At 40.9% G+C, this 23,596-nt stretch overlaps 1 protein-coding gene across 1 annotated transcript in view; it reads right to left on the reverse strand.

Annotated features, from left to right (window-relative positions):
- Positions 1 to 23,596, reverse strand: part of ARFGEF3 (ARFGEF family member 3) — a 171,886-nt gene that overhangs the window by 20,845 nt on the left and 127,445 nt on the right. Inside the window, exons 22-29 of the mRNA XM_036097868.2 lie at positions 23,253 to 23,432; positions 16,931 to 17,075; positions 15,276 to 15,398; positions 10,813 to 10,916; positions 8,964 to 9,108; positions 4,513 to 4,641; positions 2,141 to 2,317; positions 695 to 809 (exon numbers count right to left, since the gene is read on the reverse strand). Of these exons, the coding sequence (XP_035953761.1) occupies positions 695 to 809; positions 2,141 to 2,317; positions 4,513 to 4,641; positions 8,964 to 9,108; positions 10,813 to 10,916; positions 15,276 to 15,398; positions 16,931 to 17,075; positions 23,253 to 23,432 (1,118 nt within the window). The remainder of the gene's footprint in view (positions 1 to 694; positions 810 to 2,140; positions 2,318 to 4,512; positions 4,642 to 8,963; positions 9,109 to 10,812; positions 10,917 to 15,275; positions 15,399 to 16,930; positions 17,076 to 23,252; positions 23,433 to 23,596) is intronic.

Here is a 23,596-nt window from a genome sequence, read left to right on the forward strand (position 1 = left end):
TGCTGCCTCTTATCACTCTTGTCTTCAATCCAACTGGTGTTCCATTGTCCCAACACTATTTCCTAAGGCATTTCACTACAGAAACATCAATGGATCCCCATGACAAATACGGCAATGTTTCAACTGAGGCTCGAATGCAAGACTGTATATAGTCTGTACTACTTTTTCCATTCTAGCCCCATTTTCTACTACTCCTAGACAAATAACCAAAATAACCAAAACCCTCGTTCCTTGTGACTCTGATCTCCATAATTAGGTCTGTGATGTTTTGCTTACAAGTCCCCACCTAGCAAAATCTTGCCCACCTTGGGGGATCTGGCCAAGTGTCATTAATAGAAAAAGATCTTCCTGACCATCTACTCCCCTGCCCTCCTTGGCATGTATAGTAACTCCTTCCTATTATCATTTTCTATGCGTCTCTCTCTGTTACGTCCTTTAGAAAAGGCTATTAGCGTCTTGAGGGCAGGGACCTTGGCTGACTTTCCATGCAGCCGAGTACCTCTTGTATAATGCCTTACACAATAAATACTTGTTGATTAAACACTGAAATGAGGAATTATTGGCATATACATACAGATACTTTTACTTCTAGAAAGCGACCCAAAAAGTGGATTGCTACAATAAAAGAATTTAATTCCCTTGGATTTCATAATAAAAAAACTCTTGTGGAGAGCTAGGGAATTTTTTTCCTTACCTAATACAGGAGCAGCCCACTCTGGAGATGGTTTCTGTGGGCTTGGCCACACACGCTACCAGTAACTCAAACAGGTCCTTCAGCATCGTGTTGATCATGCTCTCATACCTGATGTCTACATGGAAAAGTAAAACCAAGATTTCACTCAACTCTGTTGTAAAGGAGGGGGTTGAAATGGCATCTATAGCAACAGGAGAAAGTCTGAGTGATAAAAGGACATATAAATATCTGGGTGGAAAAAGTAATTTTCTTGGATTTTTTAAAAACTCAATTTTAGCCTGTATTAACCATTTCATGATGAAATATGTGTTTTACTTTGATGTGTTGATGGTACATTTTTCGAAGTTATGCATATAATTCATCTACTTACACAGAATAGAACACATACAGCCTGAATAGTAGCTAGTAAAAAAAAACTGAAATTCTTAAAAAGAGAAAAATGAAACATATACTTTCCTTATGGCTGATAGACTAATTGAATGCTCTTGGCAAACAAATCCTCTCTCATCTTACTGTCTTCAACTTCTTAGTCTGGCTTCAGTCTGTACACTATCCCCAAAGAAAATGAGACTTCCCCAAATAACATTCTATTTTCCCAATTCAAGGAATACATCTGTATTCTTTTCCTTGAAGTCCTTGTGATGACACAGATCCAATTTTCAGTGGAATCCTCAATGGTACTGTGTTGGGCAAAGCAATGATCCAGTTGAGAACATCTATCCCTAAGGACAGTTATTGCTTACATGTAGAAACACCCACTTGTTTTCCTTCTCAATTAATGTTCTTTTTTGTGGAGGCAAGTTGTCCTTATTAAATTTAGTAGAGCTACCCATTTCTTATCTTTGCTTTTTGACTCTCCCTTGGGGTGGACATCTCACGAGTTTTTCTAACCTCTCCAACAAGGGAGTCCCTTACCTCTTTATAAAGAAAAGCCAAAGGCATATAGAATTATAACATCTAAGGTTAACAGTGATTTTTTTTTCTGACTTCAGTATACTATCCACCACATACTTTCAGATCTTTTTCAAAATGCCACAGATACTAAGACACTTCACCCCTAACCTCTTAAGCAACTTCTTGCCTATAATTGAAGCCTTTGCTAAAATCTTATCTCCTCCATTTAGCCTCCCAGAGGAAGCAGGAGGATCTACACCGCCTCTCACTTCCAGACTACAGGGCTAATTCTTTAATTGATTATATACTTGAACTTGCCTCCCCTCTTCTCATGCACAGATCTACTAGATGGCATTATATTTTTAGTCACATATGTATTTTAAGTATCAATTTTCATTTTGATAATCCAGGAGAAGGTTGGCAGTGACCACATAATTCTCTTTTACTAATTTCTGGACAAAAATCACACACTGGTATTTATAAGCACTTTCAGACAGTGATGCTTCCCATGAAAAAATTACTCAGCAAGGACTGCTGTGGGAGCATAGGTACCTGAGTGTATAAAGCTTTGAATGTGCTCCACCACCAGCTCACAAGACAGGCCAATGGCATGCTTGAAATTAGCAGAAGCCGCATCCCAGTATGAATGGTCTTTGTGGCTACGGCGGAGCCAAACGGACATCACAGGGAGGAGAAGGTGAACAACCGCATAGATACCAAATCCTGGTCCTGAAAAAGAAAAGTCAGCATCAGAACTGTGATCACAGCAGCTCTCCTGTAGGGAAACAGAAGTTACCGTCATGGCTTGGCATGGCCCAGCTCTTTCACAGGAGGGCCCCAACCCCCCCCCCCCCCCCCCCCCCGCCGAGAAGCTGCAAGGAAAAAGAATTTACTACTGATTGGGGAATACATGGTCTTCAGTGGCATTTTTCTTTTTCTTTCTTTTTTTTTAAGATTTATTTTAGAGAGCACGTGAGTTGGGGGAGGAGCAGAGGGAGAAGGAGAGAGAATCTCAAGCAGACTCCCTGCTGAGCGCAGAGCCGGACGTGGGGTTCAATCTCCCTCTTTTTTGTTTCTGTATGAATTTAGTTATGCAAATGATACATGAAATCATAAAAAATTCAAATAATACCAATAAAGCTAAAGTATCATCTGATTAACTCCAGTCCCCAGATGGAAACATACAGATGCATATACACATATAAGAAAATATCCCCTAAAGTTTACGTACAAATATCTATATGAAACCTCAAGAAACACGTTAACATGTGTTAGAGATCATTGTGTCAGCGGATTTAGATATTCCTCATTTTTATTGCCACATACCATAATTCCATTGTATGTATACACAACAGTCACTTATCTGTTCCCTTACTGATAGACATTTAAGGTGTTCTAATTTTTTTGCTTTATGGACAATGCTATAATGAAAATCCTTGTGAAAGTGATGGACTTTTAAAGTTCTGATTACAAAAGTAAGCATCCTTTTTCTAATAAACATGGAAAACAACATGAGAATACAAAGAAGAAACCTTACCCACAGAGATAATCACCTTTTCATGTTTGACTTCTAGTCTTTTTGAACGTACATGTGTATTTACAGATGGATAAAATTTCATAATGTTGTGATTGTACTCCATAGTATATATACTTTAAATGTTATTCACAAATACTCATTTTAACATCTGTGGAATATTTATATGCTCTTACTATTTAGGGGTTCATAATTTTTTTGGTATTCAATATATTTCAGCAATCATTATATACCCATTTTGTCTTCATCACTATTAAGTTCCTTTGATGATAGATTTCTAGTAAAATTAATTAGGTTAGGTGCTCCGCACACACATTTAATGGCAATGTGAAAACAGAAAACGGTACTGACTAGTGAAAGAGAGGCATATAATTAATTCTATAAAATACCTGCTTATTTTTGGATAAAAGACTTACAACTTTTTGACATATGGGAGTAGCTATGCTGGCTTTTCTGAAAAAAATTCTGCTATAAACTTTGCAATGGATCTTAAAACAGTATCAATTATCAAGTCTTCATCAGTTTGTGATAAATACAAAACTCATTACTATGGAATTAACTAGTGGGTTCATTTGTGGTTCTGACTGTGAAAACTAAAATTTCTATAGTTGCTTGGATCTTGGGAAAATTTGCATGTGTTAAGTGTACATGCTAAATTTGATTAATTCAAAAGAAGAAATAAATTCCTCAGGGCCATTCTTTTCCTGTACTATCAAGGTACTAGGTGATCATTACATGTCTTTTTCTTTTTTTAAGAGAGAGAGAGAGTGAGAGAGCGAGCACCAGCGGAGGGAGGGGCAGCGGGAGAGGGAGAGAGAGAGACAATCTTAAGCAGGCTCCACCCTGAGATCATGACCTGAGCTGAAATCAAGAGTCAGATGCTCCACTGACTGAGCCACCCAGGCGCCCCTACATGTCTCTTTCTCAATCTAATGATCCATAACCTTTATACATTCAGGATTTTGCTGTCTTAATATAGTATATACTTTTGAGTGATTTGTTTATGTCATTGGAGACTCAGCAAGCCCTATTGACAGCCCTAGGGCCAAGAGCATGTAAGATCCAGCTAAAGAGGAAGGCTGTAATCATGGAACAAAGCCAATAACCTTGGCCTGATTATTGTAGGGATCCAACACACCCAACTAACTGGATAGCATACATTATCTGTAAATGGACTGGTGGGAAGACATGTCAGCAATAACAGGACATCTCTTAACCACCACTGCATCATTGCCATTCAACAAGTATTTACTGAGCATCTACTATGCATGAAGCTCTGTACCAAGTCTAGGGTAAGAGCTGTGAAACGGGCAGACACATGGAAATACCTTCCTGAAAAAAGTTGTATGTATCACAACTCCCCACAAAAGACAGACATAGAAATTCTTACCAGGTGTTTTGGTCACATCTCTCAACAGCTCGAAGAGTAAATCCAAGGTTGGCGGTTGGTGCTGACGTGGACAGTTGGACACAGCTGCTGTCAGCTGCTCCAGGAGGATGATCCAGACTTCTATCAGCCCTGGAAGCCAAGAAGCAGATCTCGGTGAAATCCAGTCAAACACGATACAGAGTCATCATAAGCTCAAACCGAACACTGTTAGTGTAGAAGTGTGCCATATGGTGTGGTAGCCCTGAGGGTCTACAAGCATGGGCAGATTATGATTTACATGCTCTAACAAAGTCAAAGGGGGAAAAAAAACCCCAAAATTTCTTCTTATCCTCCTACAGGAAGAAGATGATGTGGTAAATTCTACTATATTGAAATAACTGTCAGATTTCTTGGGAGCTGACAATACCAAAATAATGAAATATCCTTTTGTATCATCTTAGTATATCTTTTTTTTTAAAAATTATTTTATTTTAAATATATAACACAAATTTGCCACTTTAACCCTTTTCACATACACAATTCAGTGGTATTCATTACATGCACGGTTTTGTGCAACCATCACCACTCCCTAATTCCAAAAAATTTTTTTTAATCATCTCAAACAGAAGCCCTGCAACCAGTAACTTTTGATTCTCCCCTCACCCCAGCCCCTGGGAACCTCTCATCTACTTTCTGTCTTTATGAAGTTGCCCATTCTGGATATTTCATATAAGTGGAATCACACAGTATTTGTGTTTCCGCATCTGACTTATATCATTTAGCATAATGTTTTCCAGGTCCATCCGTGTTGTACTGTGTATTGGATGAGTAATATTCCCTTGTATGTTGTACCATGTTCTGTTTGTTCATCCACCTGTTGATGGGCACTTGCGTTGTTTCTACCTTTGGCTGTGGTGAATAAGGCTGCAATGAACATAGGAGTGTAAGTATCTGTTTCAGTCTCTCAATTCCTTAGGGTATAGACCCAGGAGAGGGATTTCTGGGTCATCTAGTAGTTCTGTTTAGCTTTTTAAAGAAATACCAAATTGTTTTCTACAGAGGCTGCACCGTTTTGTATTCCTGTGAGCGTGCCAATTTCTCCACGTCCTTGCCAACACTTATTTTTTGTTTGTTTAACCATAGCCATCCTAGTAGGTGTGAAGTGGCATTGCACTGTGGTTTTGGTTTACAGTTCCCTGATGACTAATGATGTGGAGCATCTTTTCACGTGCTCATCGGCTATTTGTCGATCTTTTGAGAAATATCTATTCATGTCCCTTGCCCATTTTTAAATTGTGTTGTCTTGTTGAGTTTTAGGGATTCTTTATATATTCTGGATATTAAGACCTTATGAGAAATAGGATTTACAAACATGTTCTCCTTTCGATTGTCCTTTCACTTTCTTGGTAATGTCCTTTGATGCATAAAAGTCTTTAATTTTGATGAAATCCGAGTCATCCAGTTTTTCTTTTGTTGCTCATGTGTGCTAGTCTATTTTCTTTGCTCTTCTTCGTGCCCCACTTTTTTCAAAGGTCCATGTCTCTCTCTCTCTCTTTTTTTTTTTTTGCAATCTACGCACTATTTTGAATTTAGCTGCCGCCCTGCCGTCGGCGCTGTTGGCGCTCTCTCCGCCCGGGTACCTGCGAGTCACTTCGTGTTCTGTGCACGGATGGGGAGCTGTGCTCGCGCATCGACAGAATCGCACGCCCAGGGCGGCTCACCTCTCAGTACGCACCTCCGTCCTCCTCCTCCCCTTCAGAGTTTCATTTTTAAAATAACATACTCATCGGGCTCCCTGCTCTGCGGGAAGCCTGCTTCTCCCTCTCCCACTCCCCCTGCTTGTGTTCCCTCTCTTGCTGTGTCTCTGTCAAATAAATAAATAAAATAAAATAAAAATAAAATAACATACTCACTTTTAGTATTGCTCATTATTAGGGAAGGGAAAAAGCATGAGATGCTTTTTATTAGATCCGAACAATTTTAGTTTTGCCATTTACAGAAGCCCTGTCTGAGCAACATTCCTGCTCACCCCTGCCTTTGGAAATCTGTGAACCTGCCGCTCAGATAAGTGCCGCACAGAAAGGACTCGACTTCTCTAGCTTCATCCTAAAGTGCCTAGGATAGAGTATAAAAAAATAGCCCACCCTACATTTTAATTCTAATACTTCTCATTTTCCTGTGAAAGATAACTGTCAAAAGATGGCAGCTTTTAAGTATTCCCATTAATCACTGGGAAGCCCGGGTGGCTCAGCTGGTGAAGCGTCCACCTTCGGCTCAGGTCATGATCCCAGGGTCCTGGGATGGAGCCCTGCGTTGGGCTCCCTGCTCTGCGGGGGGCCTGCTTCTCCCTCTCCCTGTCCCTCCCCTCTGCTCATGTTCTCTCAAATAAATAAATAAAATCTTTTAAAAAAAATGAATATTCCCATTAAAAAACCTACTTCCACAATTTTGAACATCCCCATTCATAGGAAGCTAAACCCACATGAACCCACAAATATAATAAAATTAGGGGACAAAGGCTCATGAAACTCAAAATATAAGCAGGTGTGAACAAGCTAATTTATAGGAAATGCAGAAGCCAGGATCACATGTTATGCACCACTCTAGGGGGTACAACCAATAAAGTCCACGAGGAAAACTCCACGGGCCCCGGGACCTCACTTCTTCAACAAATGAAGTGAAAAGGAGTGAGAAAGAGTTGAAGAGGAAAATCTAGAGATTGAAAAGTGCTTCAGAGACCTATCAGGCAAACGTAGAGTGCAGATCTTATGTGAATCCCTGAAAATTCACTGACATAAGAAAATGGGAAATGTTAACACTGAATGGATATTTGATATTCAATAATTACTGTTAATTTTTAGGTGTGATAATGGAATTATGGTCATGTTTGTTATGTTTAAAGAACACATACTGAAACATTTACAGATGAAATGCTATAATGTCTGGGATGTGATTTAAAATAGAGGATGTGAGTGGAGGGAGGAGATAGTGAGGGTGTGCGTGTAAATATACATAATAGATTGGCCATAAGTTAATATGGGTGGACATAAAGCTGGGTGATGGGTACATGAAGGTTCATTATACCATTCTGTCTAGGTTTATCCATGTTTGAAATTTCAATAGGGAAAAAAAAAATTACTTGCTTTTGGAAACCAGAGGAATAACATCTAAGAGCATATCAATTTTTAATACTAAGTTGAAGCCTTTGCTTTCAATTCTTTTCTCTGAGCTAGCTACGCTTCATATATAATTATGAAGATTATAATTTCAATTATAATTGAAAGGTCTCAATGAATTGATAATGTGGAAAACTTGACATAGGTCTTGGCTGAACTTTATCCATAAGAAGATGGGCTGCCTAGAAAAAAACAATGGATTAATGATTTGCACAATGGAAAGAGGATTGCTGACTGCTATGCACACAAACTATTTATAACTGTTTTAAAGACTGTAATATAGATAAACAACATTAGCTTCTGTTTATAGTTGTCTGGGTTGGAGGTTTAAGAGACTAAGTAAAAATTATTCTTAACTAATCATTAAATGAAACCTCTATTAGGCAACATCTAGCCAATTTCCATTTTAATTGTTCTCTACATTAGCTGTTCTTTCCTATGGTTCTTCCTTAAAATTAGTCTCAACTAGTGAGGCTTTACTGTTTATAAATCCCTATAGAAAATTGTAAATCCTCTCACTACTCTAAGTGAATTTATAACAGAAAAATAAAAAAATTAAAAACGAATAAAAAAGCAAATTAAAAAAAAAACCCTCCCCAAAACTCCTTTTGCAAGGGTTTGAATCAACCTATGCCAGTTATTAGTCCCCTTTAAGGATATAATTTCCACTTCTAAATCTAGAACAGGGCAGGGTCGACTGAATCAGAAGACAAGCATGAGCGTGAGTTAACCCATCTGAAAATTTCCCAAAGTTACTAGCCTGAACTCCAATCCACAGGAAATTACATGGGAACTAATTTGAAACACATTCTTTAAAATTATTCTTTTAATGAGCCTTCAGTTCCACCAGTCACAAATAGATTCTCTCTTCAGTAGTGGCTTAATTTCCCCAGTCTCTAACCAAATAGTCCTGCAGGAAGTAATTACATAATGATTGTGTTTCCTAGAAGGTATTAAAGACAATTACCAGCCAATTTAAGTACCAATGCAACCGCATTCCAATTTGCTAAATTATAGAGAATTCAGAGTTAGAAACTACATTTAGTGGAGTCTGCAGATCTGCACTGAGCTTGGATGGAGGCACCCATCTAAAAAGGATGGGTTTGGAGACAAGACATCAAATGATGTTTCTAAGCAGTCCATGGCAACTTTAGGTAGGCCTGTGCTATTAAAATTAAAAACAGTAGCAACATAAATGGATGATCGTTCTTATGACCTATAAGCTACTGAACTCATGGCTTAAGTGTCTGGGAATATGAACATAGCAAATAACCTAAGTTCAGTCAATTAACTCACCAGTGTCGTCATCAAAATCAGACAGGACTGACTCCATTCCATCCTCACTGCTCGCCGACTGCTCCTGAAGTCTCCGAGGCAAGCTAGCAAGTCTCCCACTAAGGAATATTGGCTTCAAGGGCATTTTGTAGATTTTGGCCAGTAACTAAATAACAAAATACCAAATTGCAATTATATATCGGAAAAAGCTGCACTCAGGGAGTTAAAGAAGAATAAAATTATATTCCAGCAATACTGGGGTTAGGGAAAAGCAGAAAAGCTCCCAGCGTATGCAAGTTTTGAGGTTGTTTGTGATTTGGATTCATATGGTAGCTCATGAGAGGCATCTATCCCAGGGAGCAGATGAAACAGCATTTAGTGGAAACAAAAAGGTAGAGGAAAAAGGCTCTAGGGATACTTTTTCAGCATCTCAATTACCTATGAGTTTTATAGCCTTTTGTAAACCGACCCAGGGAACCACAAAACATGTCAAGAGTTTTTGCCTATGGGAAACTGTTCTATGGGGATTACTGAGAAGAGGGTCTATAGGTATATGGGGTACCAGACTGAGTTCCCCTTCCCTTGCTTCAGTGCAATGAGGCCAACAGTAAGTGGGTAAAGGGAGGCATCTGTGGGCCAGCGTGGGGACAGATGAAGGTATCGGCAGCAGACCTGACAGACTGCCCTGGGTTCTTTATTCCCCTCACTGCAAGAGCCCAGTCCCCCAGGAATCCTCATTAGTGGGCCAAATTCCCCAGGATCTTCACGGCTTAGAATTGTGCTTGCTGTGCTAGGGAAGGACCTGTGGGTGAGGCAGACAAAAGTCCTGTCCCGGGGGGTTTTACGATGATCCTTTCACAAAGAATAAATACGATTTTGGACATAAAGGCTATAGAAAAAATTAGGTGATACTAGAGTGACCAGGGAATGTGGGAGCGTTGGCTGTGAGCTGGTAGATACTTAAGCTCTGGTCTCTCTGAGGAGGTGATGTTTCAGATGAGATCCAGGAAGATAAAAGAGTGTCTCAAGGAAATGCGGGGAGAGGACATTCCGGGCAGAGGGAACAGCAATGGCCCTGAGCAGTAAGGCGCCATGTATCTGAGGGGAAGAAAGTCAGTGTGGTTGGAACACAGAGCGAGAGGGAAGGATCTGAGGGTGGCAAGGGAGCTGGGGTCCTGTCACGTGGGGCCTTGTGGAGGCAGCTGGGGGGGAAGAAGCTGGGGCTGGGTATCCTTTCTAAAGCCCTGGGACTTCACATGAGCACTGCTATCACCGTGGGGGGGGTTCCACAGACAGGAAGAGGCCTGCGGACACGACCTGCAAGGATAGGAGGGCAACTACTGAGAGCATTACTGAAGCCTGGGGGAGAACGGGCTTCAGGAGGGAGCATCCTCTTGGGATAATGGCAATTACTGGATTTAGCACAATGAAGGTTGCTGTTCCCTTTGATAAGTGCGGTTTTTCATGGCATTTCTTCATTGGATCTTGACTGAATGTGCCCCTCTTTTGTTTTTGTCTCTCTTCGATGGTGGCAACCCCACCATCCACGTCCTATCATGAAGACTTCCCAGGGCCTCATGACCCCTCTCCCTACAGCCTGACACAAATAGAGAGCTCATGGCAGTTCCCGTGTCTGAGTATACGTGACAAGTTTCAGAGATTTCAATTGAATTGCGTGCTGTAGCACATGTTTGTTCCTTTCTTTCTTTCCTTCACGGAAGGGGGGGACAAAAATTCCTACTCCAGATCTAAGTCCCCAGTCTCCTCAGAGTCAGCAGGAAGTGTTTCTCTTGGGCTTCGACAAAAGACATCCATGCCCGTTTTGCGAGCATTGTCCGAGGCGGGTTTCAGGGCCTGGAGCTCAGGGTACCTGAGAGCAGCGCCTGAGGTAATCCAGGGCCGGGAGACACAGGTCTGGGGCCGTGGCTCCGGGTCCCGGGACGCAGTCTCCTATTTCCTTACAGTCCACCTCCCCTGGAAGACAGACAGACAGACAAAATTACTCTTGCGTTCCCCTTCAACGGAAGACCTATTTATTCACACAGCATTCGTTCATTAAATGTTGACTAAAATAGAAAAAAAAAATGACCCCAAACTCTGCGACCCTGAGAAGAATCCTTTCAGTCATTTTTCCCCCTCTGCATGTGTACATGTTAAATACAGTTGGGAATCATACCGTGCATCTTATTTTGTTGGGATTATCCCATTTTGTAACTCCCCTTTTCACTAAACCACACTTTTCCCGTATTCTACCACAATTCCTTCAGTGGCTGGCTGGTGTTCTTTTGGACCTGGGCACACTGTAACTCCCTTCACCGCGCCCCTGCTGCGGACGGTGTGACTTTGAAGCTTGATGATGAAGGACAATCCTGGTGACAAGCCACGCCCTGGGCCGGAGTGAAGCACTAGGCTTCTCTCTGTTTGGAAAAGGACCCTTTTGCTGCCAGTGCTCTGTGCTAAATGGTGATGATAAATAAAGCCCCTGGGTAGAGGCTAAACATCTGGGGCTTGGGGATGGAGACTACTGAATTGCATTGAAATGATTTCCATTTTTTTGTGGTACGTATCTAGAGATTTCGCAGTTCTGTAGAGGGCATCTCGATTTTCTATAGGTAAATAGTAGTTGAGGATTACCATTTTTCTTCTCATGTAATGAATCTATTCCCATACTTTTAATAAAATCATTCCATGGAACTGTAATTGTTTCTAATTGTCTACAATCGTAGCCACTAGGCACCCTCCCCTGTGGGTAAATAGACCTAATTACTAGGCATTAGTTAAAATTCAGATGAAGAAGCATGTTTCTCCTTAAAAAAGAAAAGATAAACATTTGTATTTTAGATCAGGGACTGGCAAACTTCTTGTGTACAGGGCCAGACAGTAAATACTTTAGGCTTTGCGGGTCACCCTGTTTCTGTTGCAGCTTCCCAAATCTACTGTTGTAACCCGAAACTAGTTATAGACAAATGACCATGGCTGTGTTCCAATAAACTTTATTTATAAAAACTATCAATGGGTTGGATCTGGCCTGCAGGCCATTGTTCGCCAGCCCCTGGTTTGGATTAACATACTTTACAATATAAAAACACAGACTAGGTCAAATTCATGTTGAAATAACCAGGTGGGAATTAAAAATAAATTCATTTCTTAGCCTGTTGGTCAAAGTGAGCATTCCAGTTTTTTTTTTTTTTTTAAACCAAGGCTGCAGCGTTACACATCAAAGTCTATACAAATGGCGCCCCCTGGAGTCCGGGGTGGGACACAGCCAGCATGACTACTGGGGGCTCAACGGTTCCCACAGACTCCACGCCCCATACAAGTAACTCCACCTTATAATTCACAGAAAAAACCATCCTCCAAGTGCATACCGATTATTCTGCATCTCTGTTTGCTGCCTCTAACTCCCTCCCTAAGATAAAATCTCAAATTTGTAACTTGCTGCTAGGCATCTCCACTTGAATGGAATTTCACAGAAGCTCAACCTATCCAAATGTCCAAAGATGGAATTCATTACTTTTTCTTCTCCACACCTAATCTGCTCTCCTTTTGAACACCTTATTTCTGGGTAACACCAGTCCTTGTAAGGGGAGCAGGGAGCCATGCTCAGTTCCTCCTCTCCAAGCCCCCACTGGAGCAGTGCCAAGCCCCACAGATCCCACCTCTACCATGAGCTGGAGCCAATCCCACCCTCTCTACTCTCTCTCTGCCTGCAGCCTCCCATCCCCATGTATGGGGACATGAGCCTGCCAGAGTTCAGTTTCTAACACCGCATGTGATTGTACCACTCTTTACTTAGAAACCTTCCCCACACATTCCGGATCCTTGATGTGGCACACAGAACCCTTCCCAACTGCCCTCTTCCTTTCTTTCCAACTCATCACTCACTTTGTGCGTACCTCCAATGTACCCTGTTTTTAGAAAAGCAAACCTATAGCTTACTCCACAGAGTTCAAATGTCACCTCCTCTTTGAAGTCTGCACTGGCCCCCACTACCAAACACCTCTCTCAGCTGCTTCTTTATTTCTGCTTAAATGCCTTTTTTCTTTTCTCTTTTTACTAGCCTCCACGAAAGTATTCGTCTTACTGAATTGTAAGTATTGATTTATGTGTGTTTCCGAGAAGAGGCTGCGAGCCTCTCAGAGGCAGGAAGCGTGTTTTATTCATCTTTATACCTTCACAGTACATCCAGGCTGCTGCGCCCACATGGCAGGCACTCTACAGTTCCCTGAGTAAGAGAATACCAGTAATGATTCTTAAATGAAATATAAGACGGTGACATAATAGCAAATGCATATATTGGTCTCTGCTCCCAGTTCCTGGCACAGAGCTCCTAAAACCCTTGTAATTTCCCAAGCAGTAAGAGTACTAGAAGCATCTTGTGTTCTAATGTTTGGTCTTTGACTCCAAATTCCTGACACAGAGCTCCTAAATCCTTGGGATTTCCTGGATGATAGGAGGGTCTTCTAATCAAGGCAACACGTGGTGGGCTCTTGGATGTGGACTGGTCACCAGAAAGACCAAGCCACGACTAGAAGCTTGAAATGTTCAGCCCCTTTCCGTGTCCTATGGGAAAGGGCCTGGAAAAAGAGTTAAAGATCTATCCTGCCTACATGATGAAGCCTCCATACAAATTCCAAAAGTAGGGGGTGCGGAGAGCTTCTGGGTTGGTGAACACATCTCCATGCTGGGAGGGTGGCATACCCCCACTCCATGGGGACAAAAGCTCCTGTGTTTGGGACCCTTATGGACCTCACTCAATGTATCTCTTTATCTGGCTGTTCATTTGTATCCCTTATTATATCCTTCATTATATAAGAAACTGGTAAACATGTTCCCGAGTTCTGTGAGTTGTTCCAACAACTAACCAAATCCAATGGGTGGGGGTCATGGAACCTCCGATGAGTAGCCATGTCAGAGTTGTGGGTAACCTGGGGACCTACCTTTGTTTTGGCACGTGAAGTGGAGGGGGCAGTCTTGTGGGACTAAGCCCCTAACCTGCAGAGTCTGAGCTAACTCCAGGGAGTGTCAGAATTGAATTGAGTTATGGGACACCCAGCTGGTGTAAGAGCCGCCCCCTCCACGTCCAGTGTCAGAGGACTATAAGTGTGGCGGCTGGGGGAGAAGAAAGGAGACACCCAGGAGTGAGCTTTTCCTATACAAGAACTGAATTTTCTACTACCTGATACAAAGATCATACTTTAAGGTCTTCTTATGATGGAGATACTAAATTTTTTGGTTTCTATTTAATGTAGAGCAGAGTTAATAAAAAATAAATAAAATCTGATGCTGTTGTTCACAAGAAACTTCCTCCGAAACCTAGTTTGTAAAATTGATTAGCAAGTGGCCACGGTTGTCCTTCTGCTCAGTCCTCCGTCTCCCGGGCTGTACGTGACAACAGAATGGGGCACGTGTAATAAATAACAGACTAGAACAACCATGGCCTACAGATCACACTTGTTGCCTCTATCCTGAAACTCGCATTTTGTTCCTGCTCCCCCAAAAGGGGAACGTGAATGAAATCACCTAGTTTCTTTGTGTCCAGTCTTTTTCTGCAAATGAACTGTAGATTATTGAGCAAAAATTAAAAAAAATATTATGAACTGTATATTGTCCTTCTTCCAATTGTTCTTAGCCTCAGGGTCTAAGAGCACTCCATGGTGAGGTTCTCAAAACTTTAAGACTTAAGTGCCTTCTAAAATTTTTGGTTTCACTAACTGCCCTCCCTTCCGTTTCACCCCAGATAAACCTGTGCTCTAAAACAAATCTGCTACAGCAGGTCGTGTTCTATAGCAAGACTCTACTTTGTTCAAGCATTGCTAAATTAAGCGGAAAATCAGCTTGGTAGTCTGTGAAACACACAAGGCCTCGAAGAAGGGGGACTTTTACCCTCCAAAGAAATGTTACGACTAATAAGGCCCAGGGGGAGGCATCCTTAATTTTTGTTTAGGAGGAGCGGGAAACTCCAGCTCAGGCTGCTAATTATGTGACATCGACCACAGCAGCTCCTGCATAAGGGCGATTATAAAATACTGAATATTTTAAGGTTCAAAATGAAGTTGGAGTAAAGTAACATATAGATTGAAAATATGCTACATTACAAGAGTATTCCAGGAACATGATGAAAAATAGCAACCAGGGACAGAATCCAAGCCTCTTTTACAGTAAGCTTTCTGCTTCTGAATACACAACACACACCACCATCTGCTTAAAGCCCGGGCGACTGGCTTGCTTGCTCCATTCAGGCAGGGGGCCTGTCTCCAGGGCTTTCCACACAAAGTCATCCAGGAAAGGGCCCCCAGCTGTCACAAGGGACGAAAAGAAGACTCCACTCACCCAGTCCTTTGACAAACTTCATAAGGCACATGATGTAACTTGTGGCTGCATTAGCAAAGACTTGGATGTTGTCGGTATTGAGAAACGCTTCAAATACATCAAACACTGGAGCCTGGCCTTTTCCTAAGGGAGGAAAGTTGTAGAATTTTAAGAACATCAAGTCTCTACCCTTCAGGTTGCCCATACTCCCAGCATCTTCCATGGAGTTTTGGGAAAGACCTAGTACTGGAGGAAATCCCTGGCCTTTTGACGGGACGGGGGCGGGGCTGCAATGCTGTGCTCAGCTTTGCCTGCAGGGGGAGCTGCAGGAAGGTTACAAATGCGAGGCGAGCTCGGTAGAGAGATGAGGGCAAAGCCAGCTAGCTCAATGCAGCGCTGCGGTAATGGATGGGTCTCCGGGGTAGTGAAACATGCAGGCCTCTGGGATTCTAACACATAATTATAGGGAAGGGAAGGTTTAGATAAGCCCCGATGGCATACACTAATTGCTTCATAACTGTGCAGAAGAGAGTTAACAGGCTCGAGATTGCCTTAGAAAGGCCTGCTTACGAGATCAGCCCTTGGCCGACATCTGGGAACTTGACTCTCAGAATATTCCCAGGCAACAGTTAACTGATGAAGAGTGATTCACTGTGCCTAGGTTATGCAAACAACATGGTTTATTCTGAACACGTGCTTTCCTTTGGGGAGTCTGGGATTTTGGTAGGTGCTAGGCAGAGGATACCTATGTGGCCGGCTCATAGATGGGTCTCCAGTGGGCTTTGCTGGGGGAGAAACATCATACTCATGTTGCTGCACTTTCACTCCTGGATCAGAGTATGCTCTGTGGGACCCTCGGGGGAGGCTGAGAGCACATGGAAGCCTGCACAGGGATTTGCCCTGATTCTGTGTCTTCTGCCCTTACAATCTGGCTTGTCCTTACTATGTTGCCATGATAATCCTAGTGGTGAGCCATGTAATAAATCTGAGCCATGCAATAAGACTTAGCATACCTGTATGCTGAGTCCTGTGAGTAGGGTGGGTCTCTTGACATGCTTTATGGGTCCCCATTCATTTCCAGCTAAACCCAATTTTCCTAACTGGGATTCAACTGTGTTATGATGCTTTTCTGCTTCTTACACGTAAGCCAATAATGTTTTCTTTTGTGGCTTTAGGTATTGACTCAACACAGATATGTATAACTGAAACAACAGAAGTGTCAGCATTTTGTCTAATCTGTCAGTAAGAGCAGGGCCTGATAACGCTCAGGGTTCTTGGTCTGCCAGGAGAACTCAGAATGTGTCTCTCTGCTACACCAGATCATTTCCTGCCAAGAAAACATGGCTGAATGATAGCCTTCCCTGTTGTTCAGTTTTTTTTGATAGCATGAAAATTGGCATCAAGAATTCATACTTTATGACAAAAATCATCTACACATTCTTCCCTCTCACCACCCATATTTAACATAGTACTGGAAATACTCCCCAGAGCAACTAGGCAGGAAAAAAAAAAAAAAACAAAACACATCCAAATCAGAAAAGAAGGAGTAAAATTGCCTCTTTGTAGATCACATGATCTATTTTATTTAGAAAATCCTAAAGACGTCACCCAAAACTTTATAACAAATAAATGCATTCAGTAAAGTTTCAGGATACAAAATCAACACACGTTCTTACCCATGGAATAATCACCAACCAGATACTCCTTCACCTCAGACTTGTTCCCACTGTGCACAGTTTCCAGGGCACTGAACAAGGGCCTCCATCCTGACTGGATTTGTGTGGAACAAACTTCAACTAGCTCACCAATGGATGTGACAACCTGGCGGAGGCAAAGGAGGTGGCACTTAAAACCTTTTCCTAAAAGAAGCAGGAAAATTTCTGGGAAGGGTGATATACTTCTCTGCTTCCTATTTCTGGGTTAATTTCAGTGAAAAAAAAAAACCAAACCAGAATTCAGCCAAACCCACTCAAAAATCTTCTAAATAAGCAGCCATATCACATTAATTTGCATTTTGCTAATGACTAATGTTGTTGAGCAACTTTTCACGTGATTTGCCATCTGCAAATGTTTTGCTGTTTTTTAAAAATTTGGTTTTTGTCTTCTCATTATTGTCTTTTTTAAAAGAAAGATTTATCTATTTTAGAGAGAGAGAACATGAGCGTAGGTTGGGAGGGGCAGAAGGAGAGGGAGAGAATCTCAAGCAGACTCCACGCTGAGCACGGAGTCCAACATGGGGCTCAATCTCACGACCCCAAGATCATGACCTGAGCCAAAACCAAGAGTTGGATGCTTAACTGACTGTGCCACCCAGGAGCCCCTCATTATTGTCTTTTTATTAATGCATTGTTAGAGTTCTTTACATATTCTACGTTCAAGTCTTTCCTCAGATACATGATTTACATTTTTTTTTTTTTTACAACTTTGACTTTGTCTTTTTATTTTTTAATGGTGTCTTTTGAAGAACAAGTTTTTAATTCTGATGAAACCTAACTCAATTTCTCTTTTTATGGATCATGTTTGTGTCATTCCTAAGAAATCTGTGCCTAACCCAAGGGCTCAAAGATCGTTTCTAGTAATATTTACCATATTGGTGTCCATTTTGCCCGACGTTAATATGGCCTCCCCAGCTCTTTCGTGGTTACTGTTTGCACAGCATATCATTCTCAGTACTTTTACTTTCAATCTCTTTGTGCCTTTGAATGTAAAATCTGTCTCTTGTAGACTGCATATTGTAATATCTTATTGTTACATCCACCTTACAATTCTGCTTTCTGATAGTTCAGTCAATTCATGTTTAACATCTTTATTGAGATATAAATCCCATACAATAAGATTTACCCATTTATACTGTACAATTTGTTGTTTTTTAGCATATTCAGAGAGTTGTGCAACCATCACTAATCTAATTTTAGAACAGTTTCATGAACTGCCTGTGTCCCCAAAGCCAAGATGTGCTAGCAGGCATTCTCTCCACGTCCTAGGCAATCACTAACTTATTTTTTCTCTCTATAGATTTGCTTCTTATGGACATTTTACATAAATGAAATCCTATAAAATGTGGTCTTTTGTGACTGGCTTTTTTCATTTAGTGCAATGGTTCCAAGGTTCATTCATATTGTAGCACAAATCAGTACTGATTTTTGTTTTATTGCTGAATAATATTTTACTGTGTGGAAATACCACATTTATCCATTTATCAGCAGATGGAATTTAGGTTGTTTCCAACATTCTCGCTGTTATGAATAACGCTGCTCTGAGTGTTTGTGTCTGGATTTGTATGGATATATGTTTTCATTTTTCTTGGGTATGTACATTTTGAGGAACTGCCAGACTATTTTCCATGGCAGTGATTTAACCCTCCTGTCAGTAGCATAAGCAAATTCCAACTTCTCCACATCCTCATCAAAACTTATTATCTTTTTTTATTGAAGTCATCCCTAGTTGGTCTGAAGTGATATCTCATTGTGGTTTTGATTTGCATTTCCTCAATGACTAAAGATGTGGAGCATCTTTTCACAAATACATATTTAATACTATTAATATGGTCTTATTTACATCTGTCATTTTACTATTTGTTTTCCACATATAATGTGTTTTTTTGTTTCTCTGTTCCTCCTTTACTGCCTTCTTTTGTGTTAAACATATTTTTAGTGTATCATTTTAATTCCTTTGTCTCTTTTTTTAATTTATTTTTTGTGTTATTCTCATGGATATTGCCCTAGGGATTATAATATGCATCTTTGACTTATCACAATATTCAAGTTAATAATGACTTAATTCTAGCAAAATACGGCAACTTTGTTTCTAAATAGTTTCATTTTCTCCCCCTTCTTTCTGCTATGGTTATTTATATCTTTATATTTAATAAATCCAAAAATACAGTGTTAGGGTTAGTGCTTTAAACATTGTTTTTAAAATAAAAAGAGAAAAAAATACACAATCTTTTTATATTTACCCAGACACCATTTCTTCTTGTGAAACTGACTTACTCTATTGTTTTATCTCCTTTTAGTCTGAAGGAATTCCTTTAGTACTTCTTATAGGATAGGTCTGTTGGCAAGAAATTCTATTGATTTTTGTTTATCTGAGAATGCTTTTACTTCATCTTCATTTTTGAAGGGTAATTAAATTATTCTAAATTATTCACTTTCAATATGTCATTGCATTGTCTTCTGGCCTTCATTCTATCTGGAAAAGTGGCAATTAATCCTATTGTAGTAATGAACTGTTTCTCTCTTGATGCTCTGGAGGTTTTGTTTTTGTCTTCGAGCAGTTTGACTACAATGCATCTACTGTGGCTATCTTTGTATTGATGCTAATTGGGGTTCCATTATTTTTCTGAATATATTTTCTGATCCTTTCTGTTTCTCATCTTTGTCTAAACTCCCATTACACGTAAGCTTGACATTTTATCACGGGTCTCTAAGGCTTTATTTCTGGTCAAACAATCCTCTCCAATCTTTTTTTTTTTTTAAGATTTTATTAGAGAGAGAGAGAGAGACAGTGAGAGAGGGAACACAAGAAGGGGGAGCAGGAGACGGAGAAGCAGGCTTCCCACAGAGCAGGGAGCCAGATGCGGGGCTCGATCCCAGGACCCTGGGATCATGACCTGAGCCGAAGGCAGACACTTAACGACTGAGCCACCCAGGGGCCCAATCCTCTCCAATCTGTAGAATGGATAATTTCTATTAATCTACCTTCAAGTTCACAGATTCTTCTTCTGCCATCTCAAATCTTGCTGGTAAGACCATCTAGTAGAGTTTTCATTTCAGTTATTGCCATTTTCAGCTCTAGAATTTGCATTTTTTCATAGTTCCATTTCTCTAATTAGACTATTTTTGAGTCATTCTCATCATATTTTCCTTTAATTCTTTGAAAATACTTATAATAGCTGCTCTAAAGCCTGTCTCTCAACTCCAACACTTGGGCTCATTCTAAGTCACTTTCTATTTTCTGCCTTCCCTCCCAATAGGTATCATTCTTTCTTGTCTCTTTGTATCTTTCCTTTTCTTTTCTTCCCTTTCCTTTCCTTCCTCCCTCCCTTCCTTCCTTTTTCTTTGCTGAAAAGTCGACATTTTATATATTATGGTATTGTTGAATTCTCATTAATTTTTGACGTTTTTCTTTTTTTTCTTTTTTTTTTAATAAGGGGTTAGGCTTATACTGTGCAATCTCTCTCTTCCCATGTGTGAGGAGCCAATGTCTCTGGCTCAGTTTCTTTGTCTTTAGGTCTTAGCTTTAGTATTTAACATTCATCCCCATGTCTGCATAGGTTAGTGGTCAGCTGATGATGTGGGCAGAAATTGTGCTCAGATAACTTGAGCCTTTAAGGCTTCCATCCTCCTCAACCAATCCATGTGTGTAGGTTGAGGAAAATACTCTCGGTTTAGCCAGTTCTCAAGTTTCCCTTGTTTTTTTTTTATTTTCTGATGGAATTTGTATGGTCTATCCTGCATATGCCCATGTTTCAGTCAGCCAGAGATGTGAGAGGAATTTATCTAGTCTTTCTGTAAGTCTCTGGTTTCCAGAGACTCATGTTACATTTCTTATTGGTTCACAGCTCACTGTTACCTTAGGCTAGCAAAATTGCAGCCTTCCCCTGTTCACTTTTAATGAATTCACTGCTTTTAGTTGCCAAACCAGTGGTCTCTTTTCTAAGTCTTCTTTATTTTATTTTTGAAAGATTTTATTCATTTATTTGAGAGAGTGAAAGAGCACAAGCAAGGGGAGCGGTAGTGAGAGAGGGAAAAGCAGACTCCCTGCTGAGCACAGAACCTGATGTGGGGCTGGATCCCAGGACCCCAGGATCATGACCTGAGCCGAAGGCAGACGCTTGACCGACTGAGCCACCCAGGTGCCCCTCTAAGTCTTCTTTAAGTCAAATCTATCCCTTATAGTACAAAAGCTGCTGATTTTCCAACTTAGCTCCACACTATTCTTGCCAATAGCTTGAGAGTAAAGGTGATGGGACAGTCTTGGGCAAGAGGTCACAGACCTCCACTGTTCTTAACTAAAGTTCTAGCAAGAAGTATTTCTAAGCATGAATGCTACTCAATTTGTTGTCTGTCCTTGGTCAATTTCCAGAAACCTGAAACTGTTGCTTTTGACAAATTTGTCCTCTTTTATACTTGATTTTTGTGAGGAAGCTTCATTAATTTTTTCATGCCACCATAGCCCAAATCCCTCCTGTTCTAAATCTTTCTGAACACATTTAAGCACAGTTACTTTACAGTCTATCTCTGATAACTCTGGATCCCTCACTGAGCATTTGCATATATATATGTTTGTGTGCCTATTTTTATTGTTTGTTTTTCTTTTTGTTGTCAGTGACATGTTATTTCCTAATGAGTCTAATTACTTTTGATTGAATGTAGACACTACACACGTAAATCAGGAAATAATCTGAATCCTTGGGATGATGTCATCTTCTGCCAGAGGGGCATTTGGTGCTATGGCGGGCACTAGAACCCGCAAGTCCTCTAATCTCATGGTAGGGATTGGGATTATTTGAAGTTGGGGATTATTTCCTGTTATGACTAGTTTATTTAAGTTTCACTCTTCCTCCTAATATGTCCCTTTCTCTTCATGGTTCTGTACCAAGATGTCAGGAAGTTACCAGACTTGGTGGGCCCCAGATTCCAATTTTGGTTAGTTTCTCAATCTTCCAACTTCCTTTTCTGAAATTAGTGGATTCCATTCTTAGGAAAAGTAGCCTCCAAACCCAGGCACAGACTCCGGCTGTTGTCTTTCTCCTAGACATTGGCCTCATAGTTATTCACTGCCTTGCTGTGTTCCCATACCTTCCAGTGATTAAAAAAATTTTTTTAATCCAACTTTTCCTGGTTGTTCCCTGTGGAAAGTTGATCTGAACTACTTAGTTCACTATGATTGAAATCCTCCAACTTAGTCGTTAGGCATTAACTCATATTTTCATTGCTTTCTTTTGTTTCATTAAACTTATCTGACATTCCTATTTAATATTTTGCGGGAAGGATACCAACACTTCAATTCTCTTCAGTCCTGACTGCCATCTGTTGTTTCTGCAGCTTACTCTGACTATTGCCTTGTTTCCCTGTGTGTTTTGTAATATTTTGGAAATACTGTGAACTCACATATCTGGGAACTTTATTAGTGGGATTCTTTTATGGCCCGAGTTGAAATGAGTTTGCCTGGGGGAATTTCTGTTGGCTTTTTGTACCATGCCTGTACAAAGCTTCTTAGACTACCACGGTGGTGTAATTTCATAAGCTCACCTGCTAGAAGGGCTAGCTTATAATTTTAAATCCTGTAGAGTTTTGCTTGCTTGTTTGTTTGTTTGTTTACCTCTACCAAGAGCCGATGTTAGAGAGAGGCTGCTACTATCCTCAGGAGGGTGGTATTGGGTTCATTTCTAATTCAACTTTGGCCTGAGTGAACACCAGTCTTATACGGTCTGCCTTGAGATTTATCTCCTGTTCCTGTGGCCTCAAGAATGTGATAAGCAGGACTCTGCTTCACCTGATGGCAAATACCCTCACGGCAAAACCAGGCTTAGGACTCTACTGAGTGCTCTGGCTTCCCATTGTTACTTAGTTTTGGACATCTTAGTATTACCTTTCTCGCCAGGAATTTTTAAACCTTTATTCAACCTTTTTGGTAGATTTCAGAGAGAGAGAGAGGATCTATCTGTGTTCCTAGCCCACCATCATGCTGGAGATGAAGTGAACAGTTGGTTTCCTTACCATCTGTCTCCCGGCAGAGGGTAATGTAGTGATTAAGAGTCTAGGCTAGGTACATCAAAGTATAGACTGGTACAGCTAGATTGCCTAGGTTCAAACCCCATTTCCACTAATCATTAACCATGTATCAGCTAAATTGCTTAACCCTCCGGTCACAGATTCCAGAAAGGATGTCTGGAAAGACGAAATATGCAAAGGCCATAGGGCAGCACCGGCCAGGGCCCTCAGGAAGGGCTGCCTGAGACGCTGGTGATGCTGACCCCCACGGCACACTGACCTGGTCTTGGACATCCTCATCACACAACTCCAGCTGCATGATACGCTCAAAAGGTCGGAAAAGTGCTTCATTAAAGTGAAAATGAGGCGGCTCATTCCAGTCAGTGAGAACCTCTGTCAGTATATCATGGATGAAGGAAACGGCCTTCTGAGACACATGCCTTTCCTTATGGCAGGCAGCCTGCAAAATTCAGGGGAGAGTAGAACACCATCAGGACTTTACACAAGTAAGAAAATGGTCTCTTAAGTTCCTAACCCATTTCGTGTGGGGAGGTAGAAGCAGCAATTCTGTTGAAGTAAAAAAAGAAAATTTTAAATTAAAAAAAAACTCCAAGGGATAAGTAT

Source organism: Halichoerus grypus, chromosome 9, assembly GCF_964656455.1.
Source record: "Halichoerus grypus chromosome 9, mHalGry1.hap1.1, whole genome shotgun sequence".
NCBI lineage: Eukaryota > Metazoa > Chordata > Mammalia > Carnivora > Phocidae > Halichoerus > Halichoerus grypus.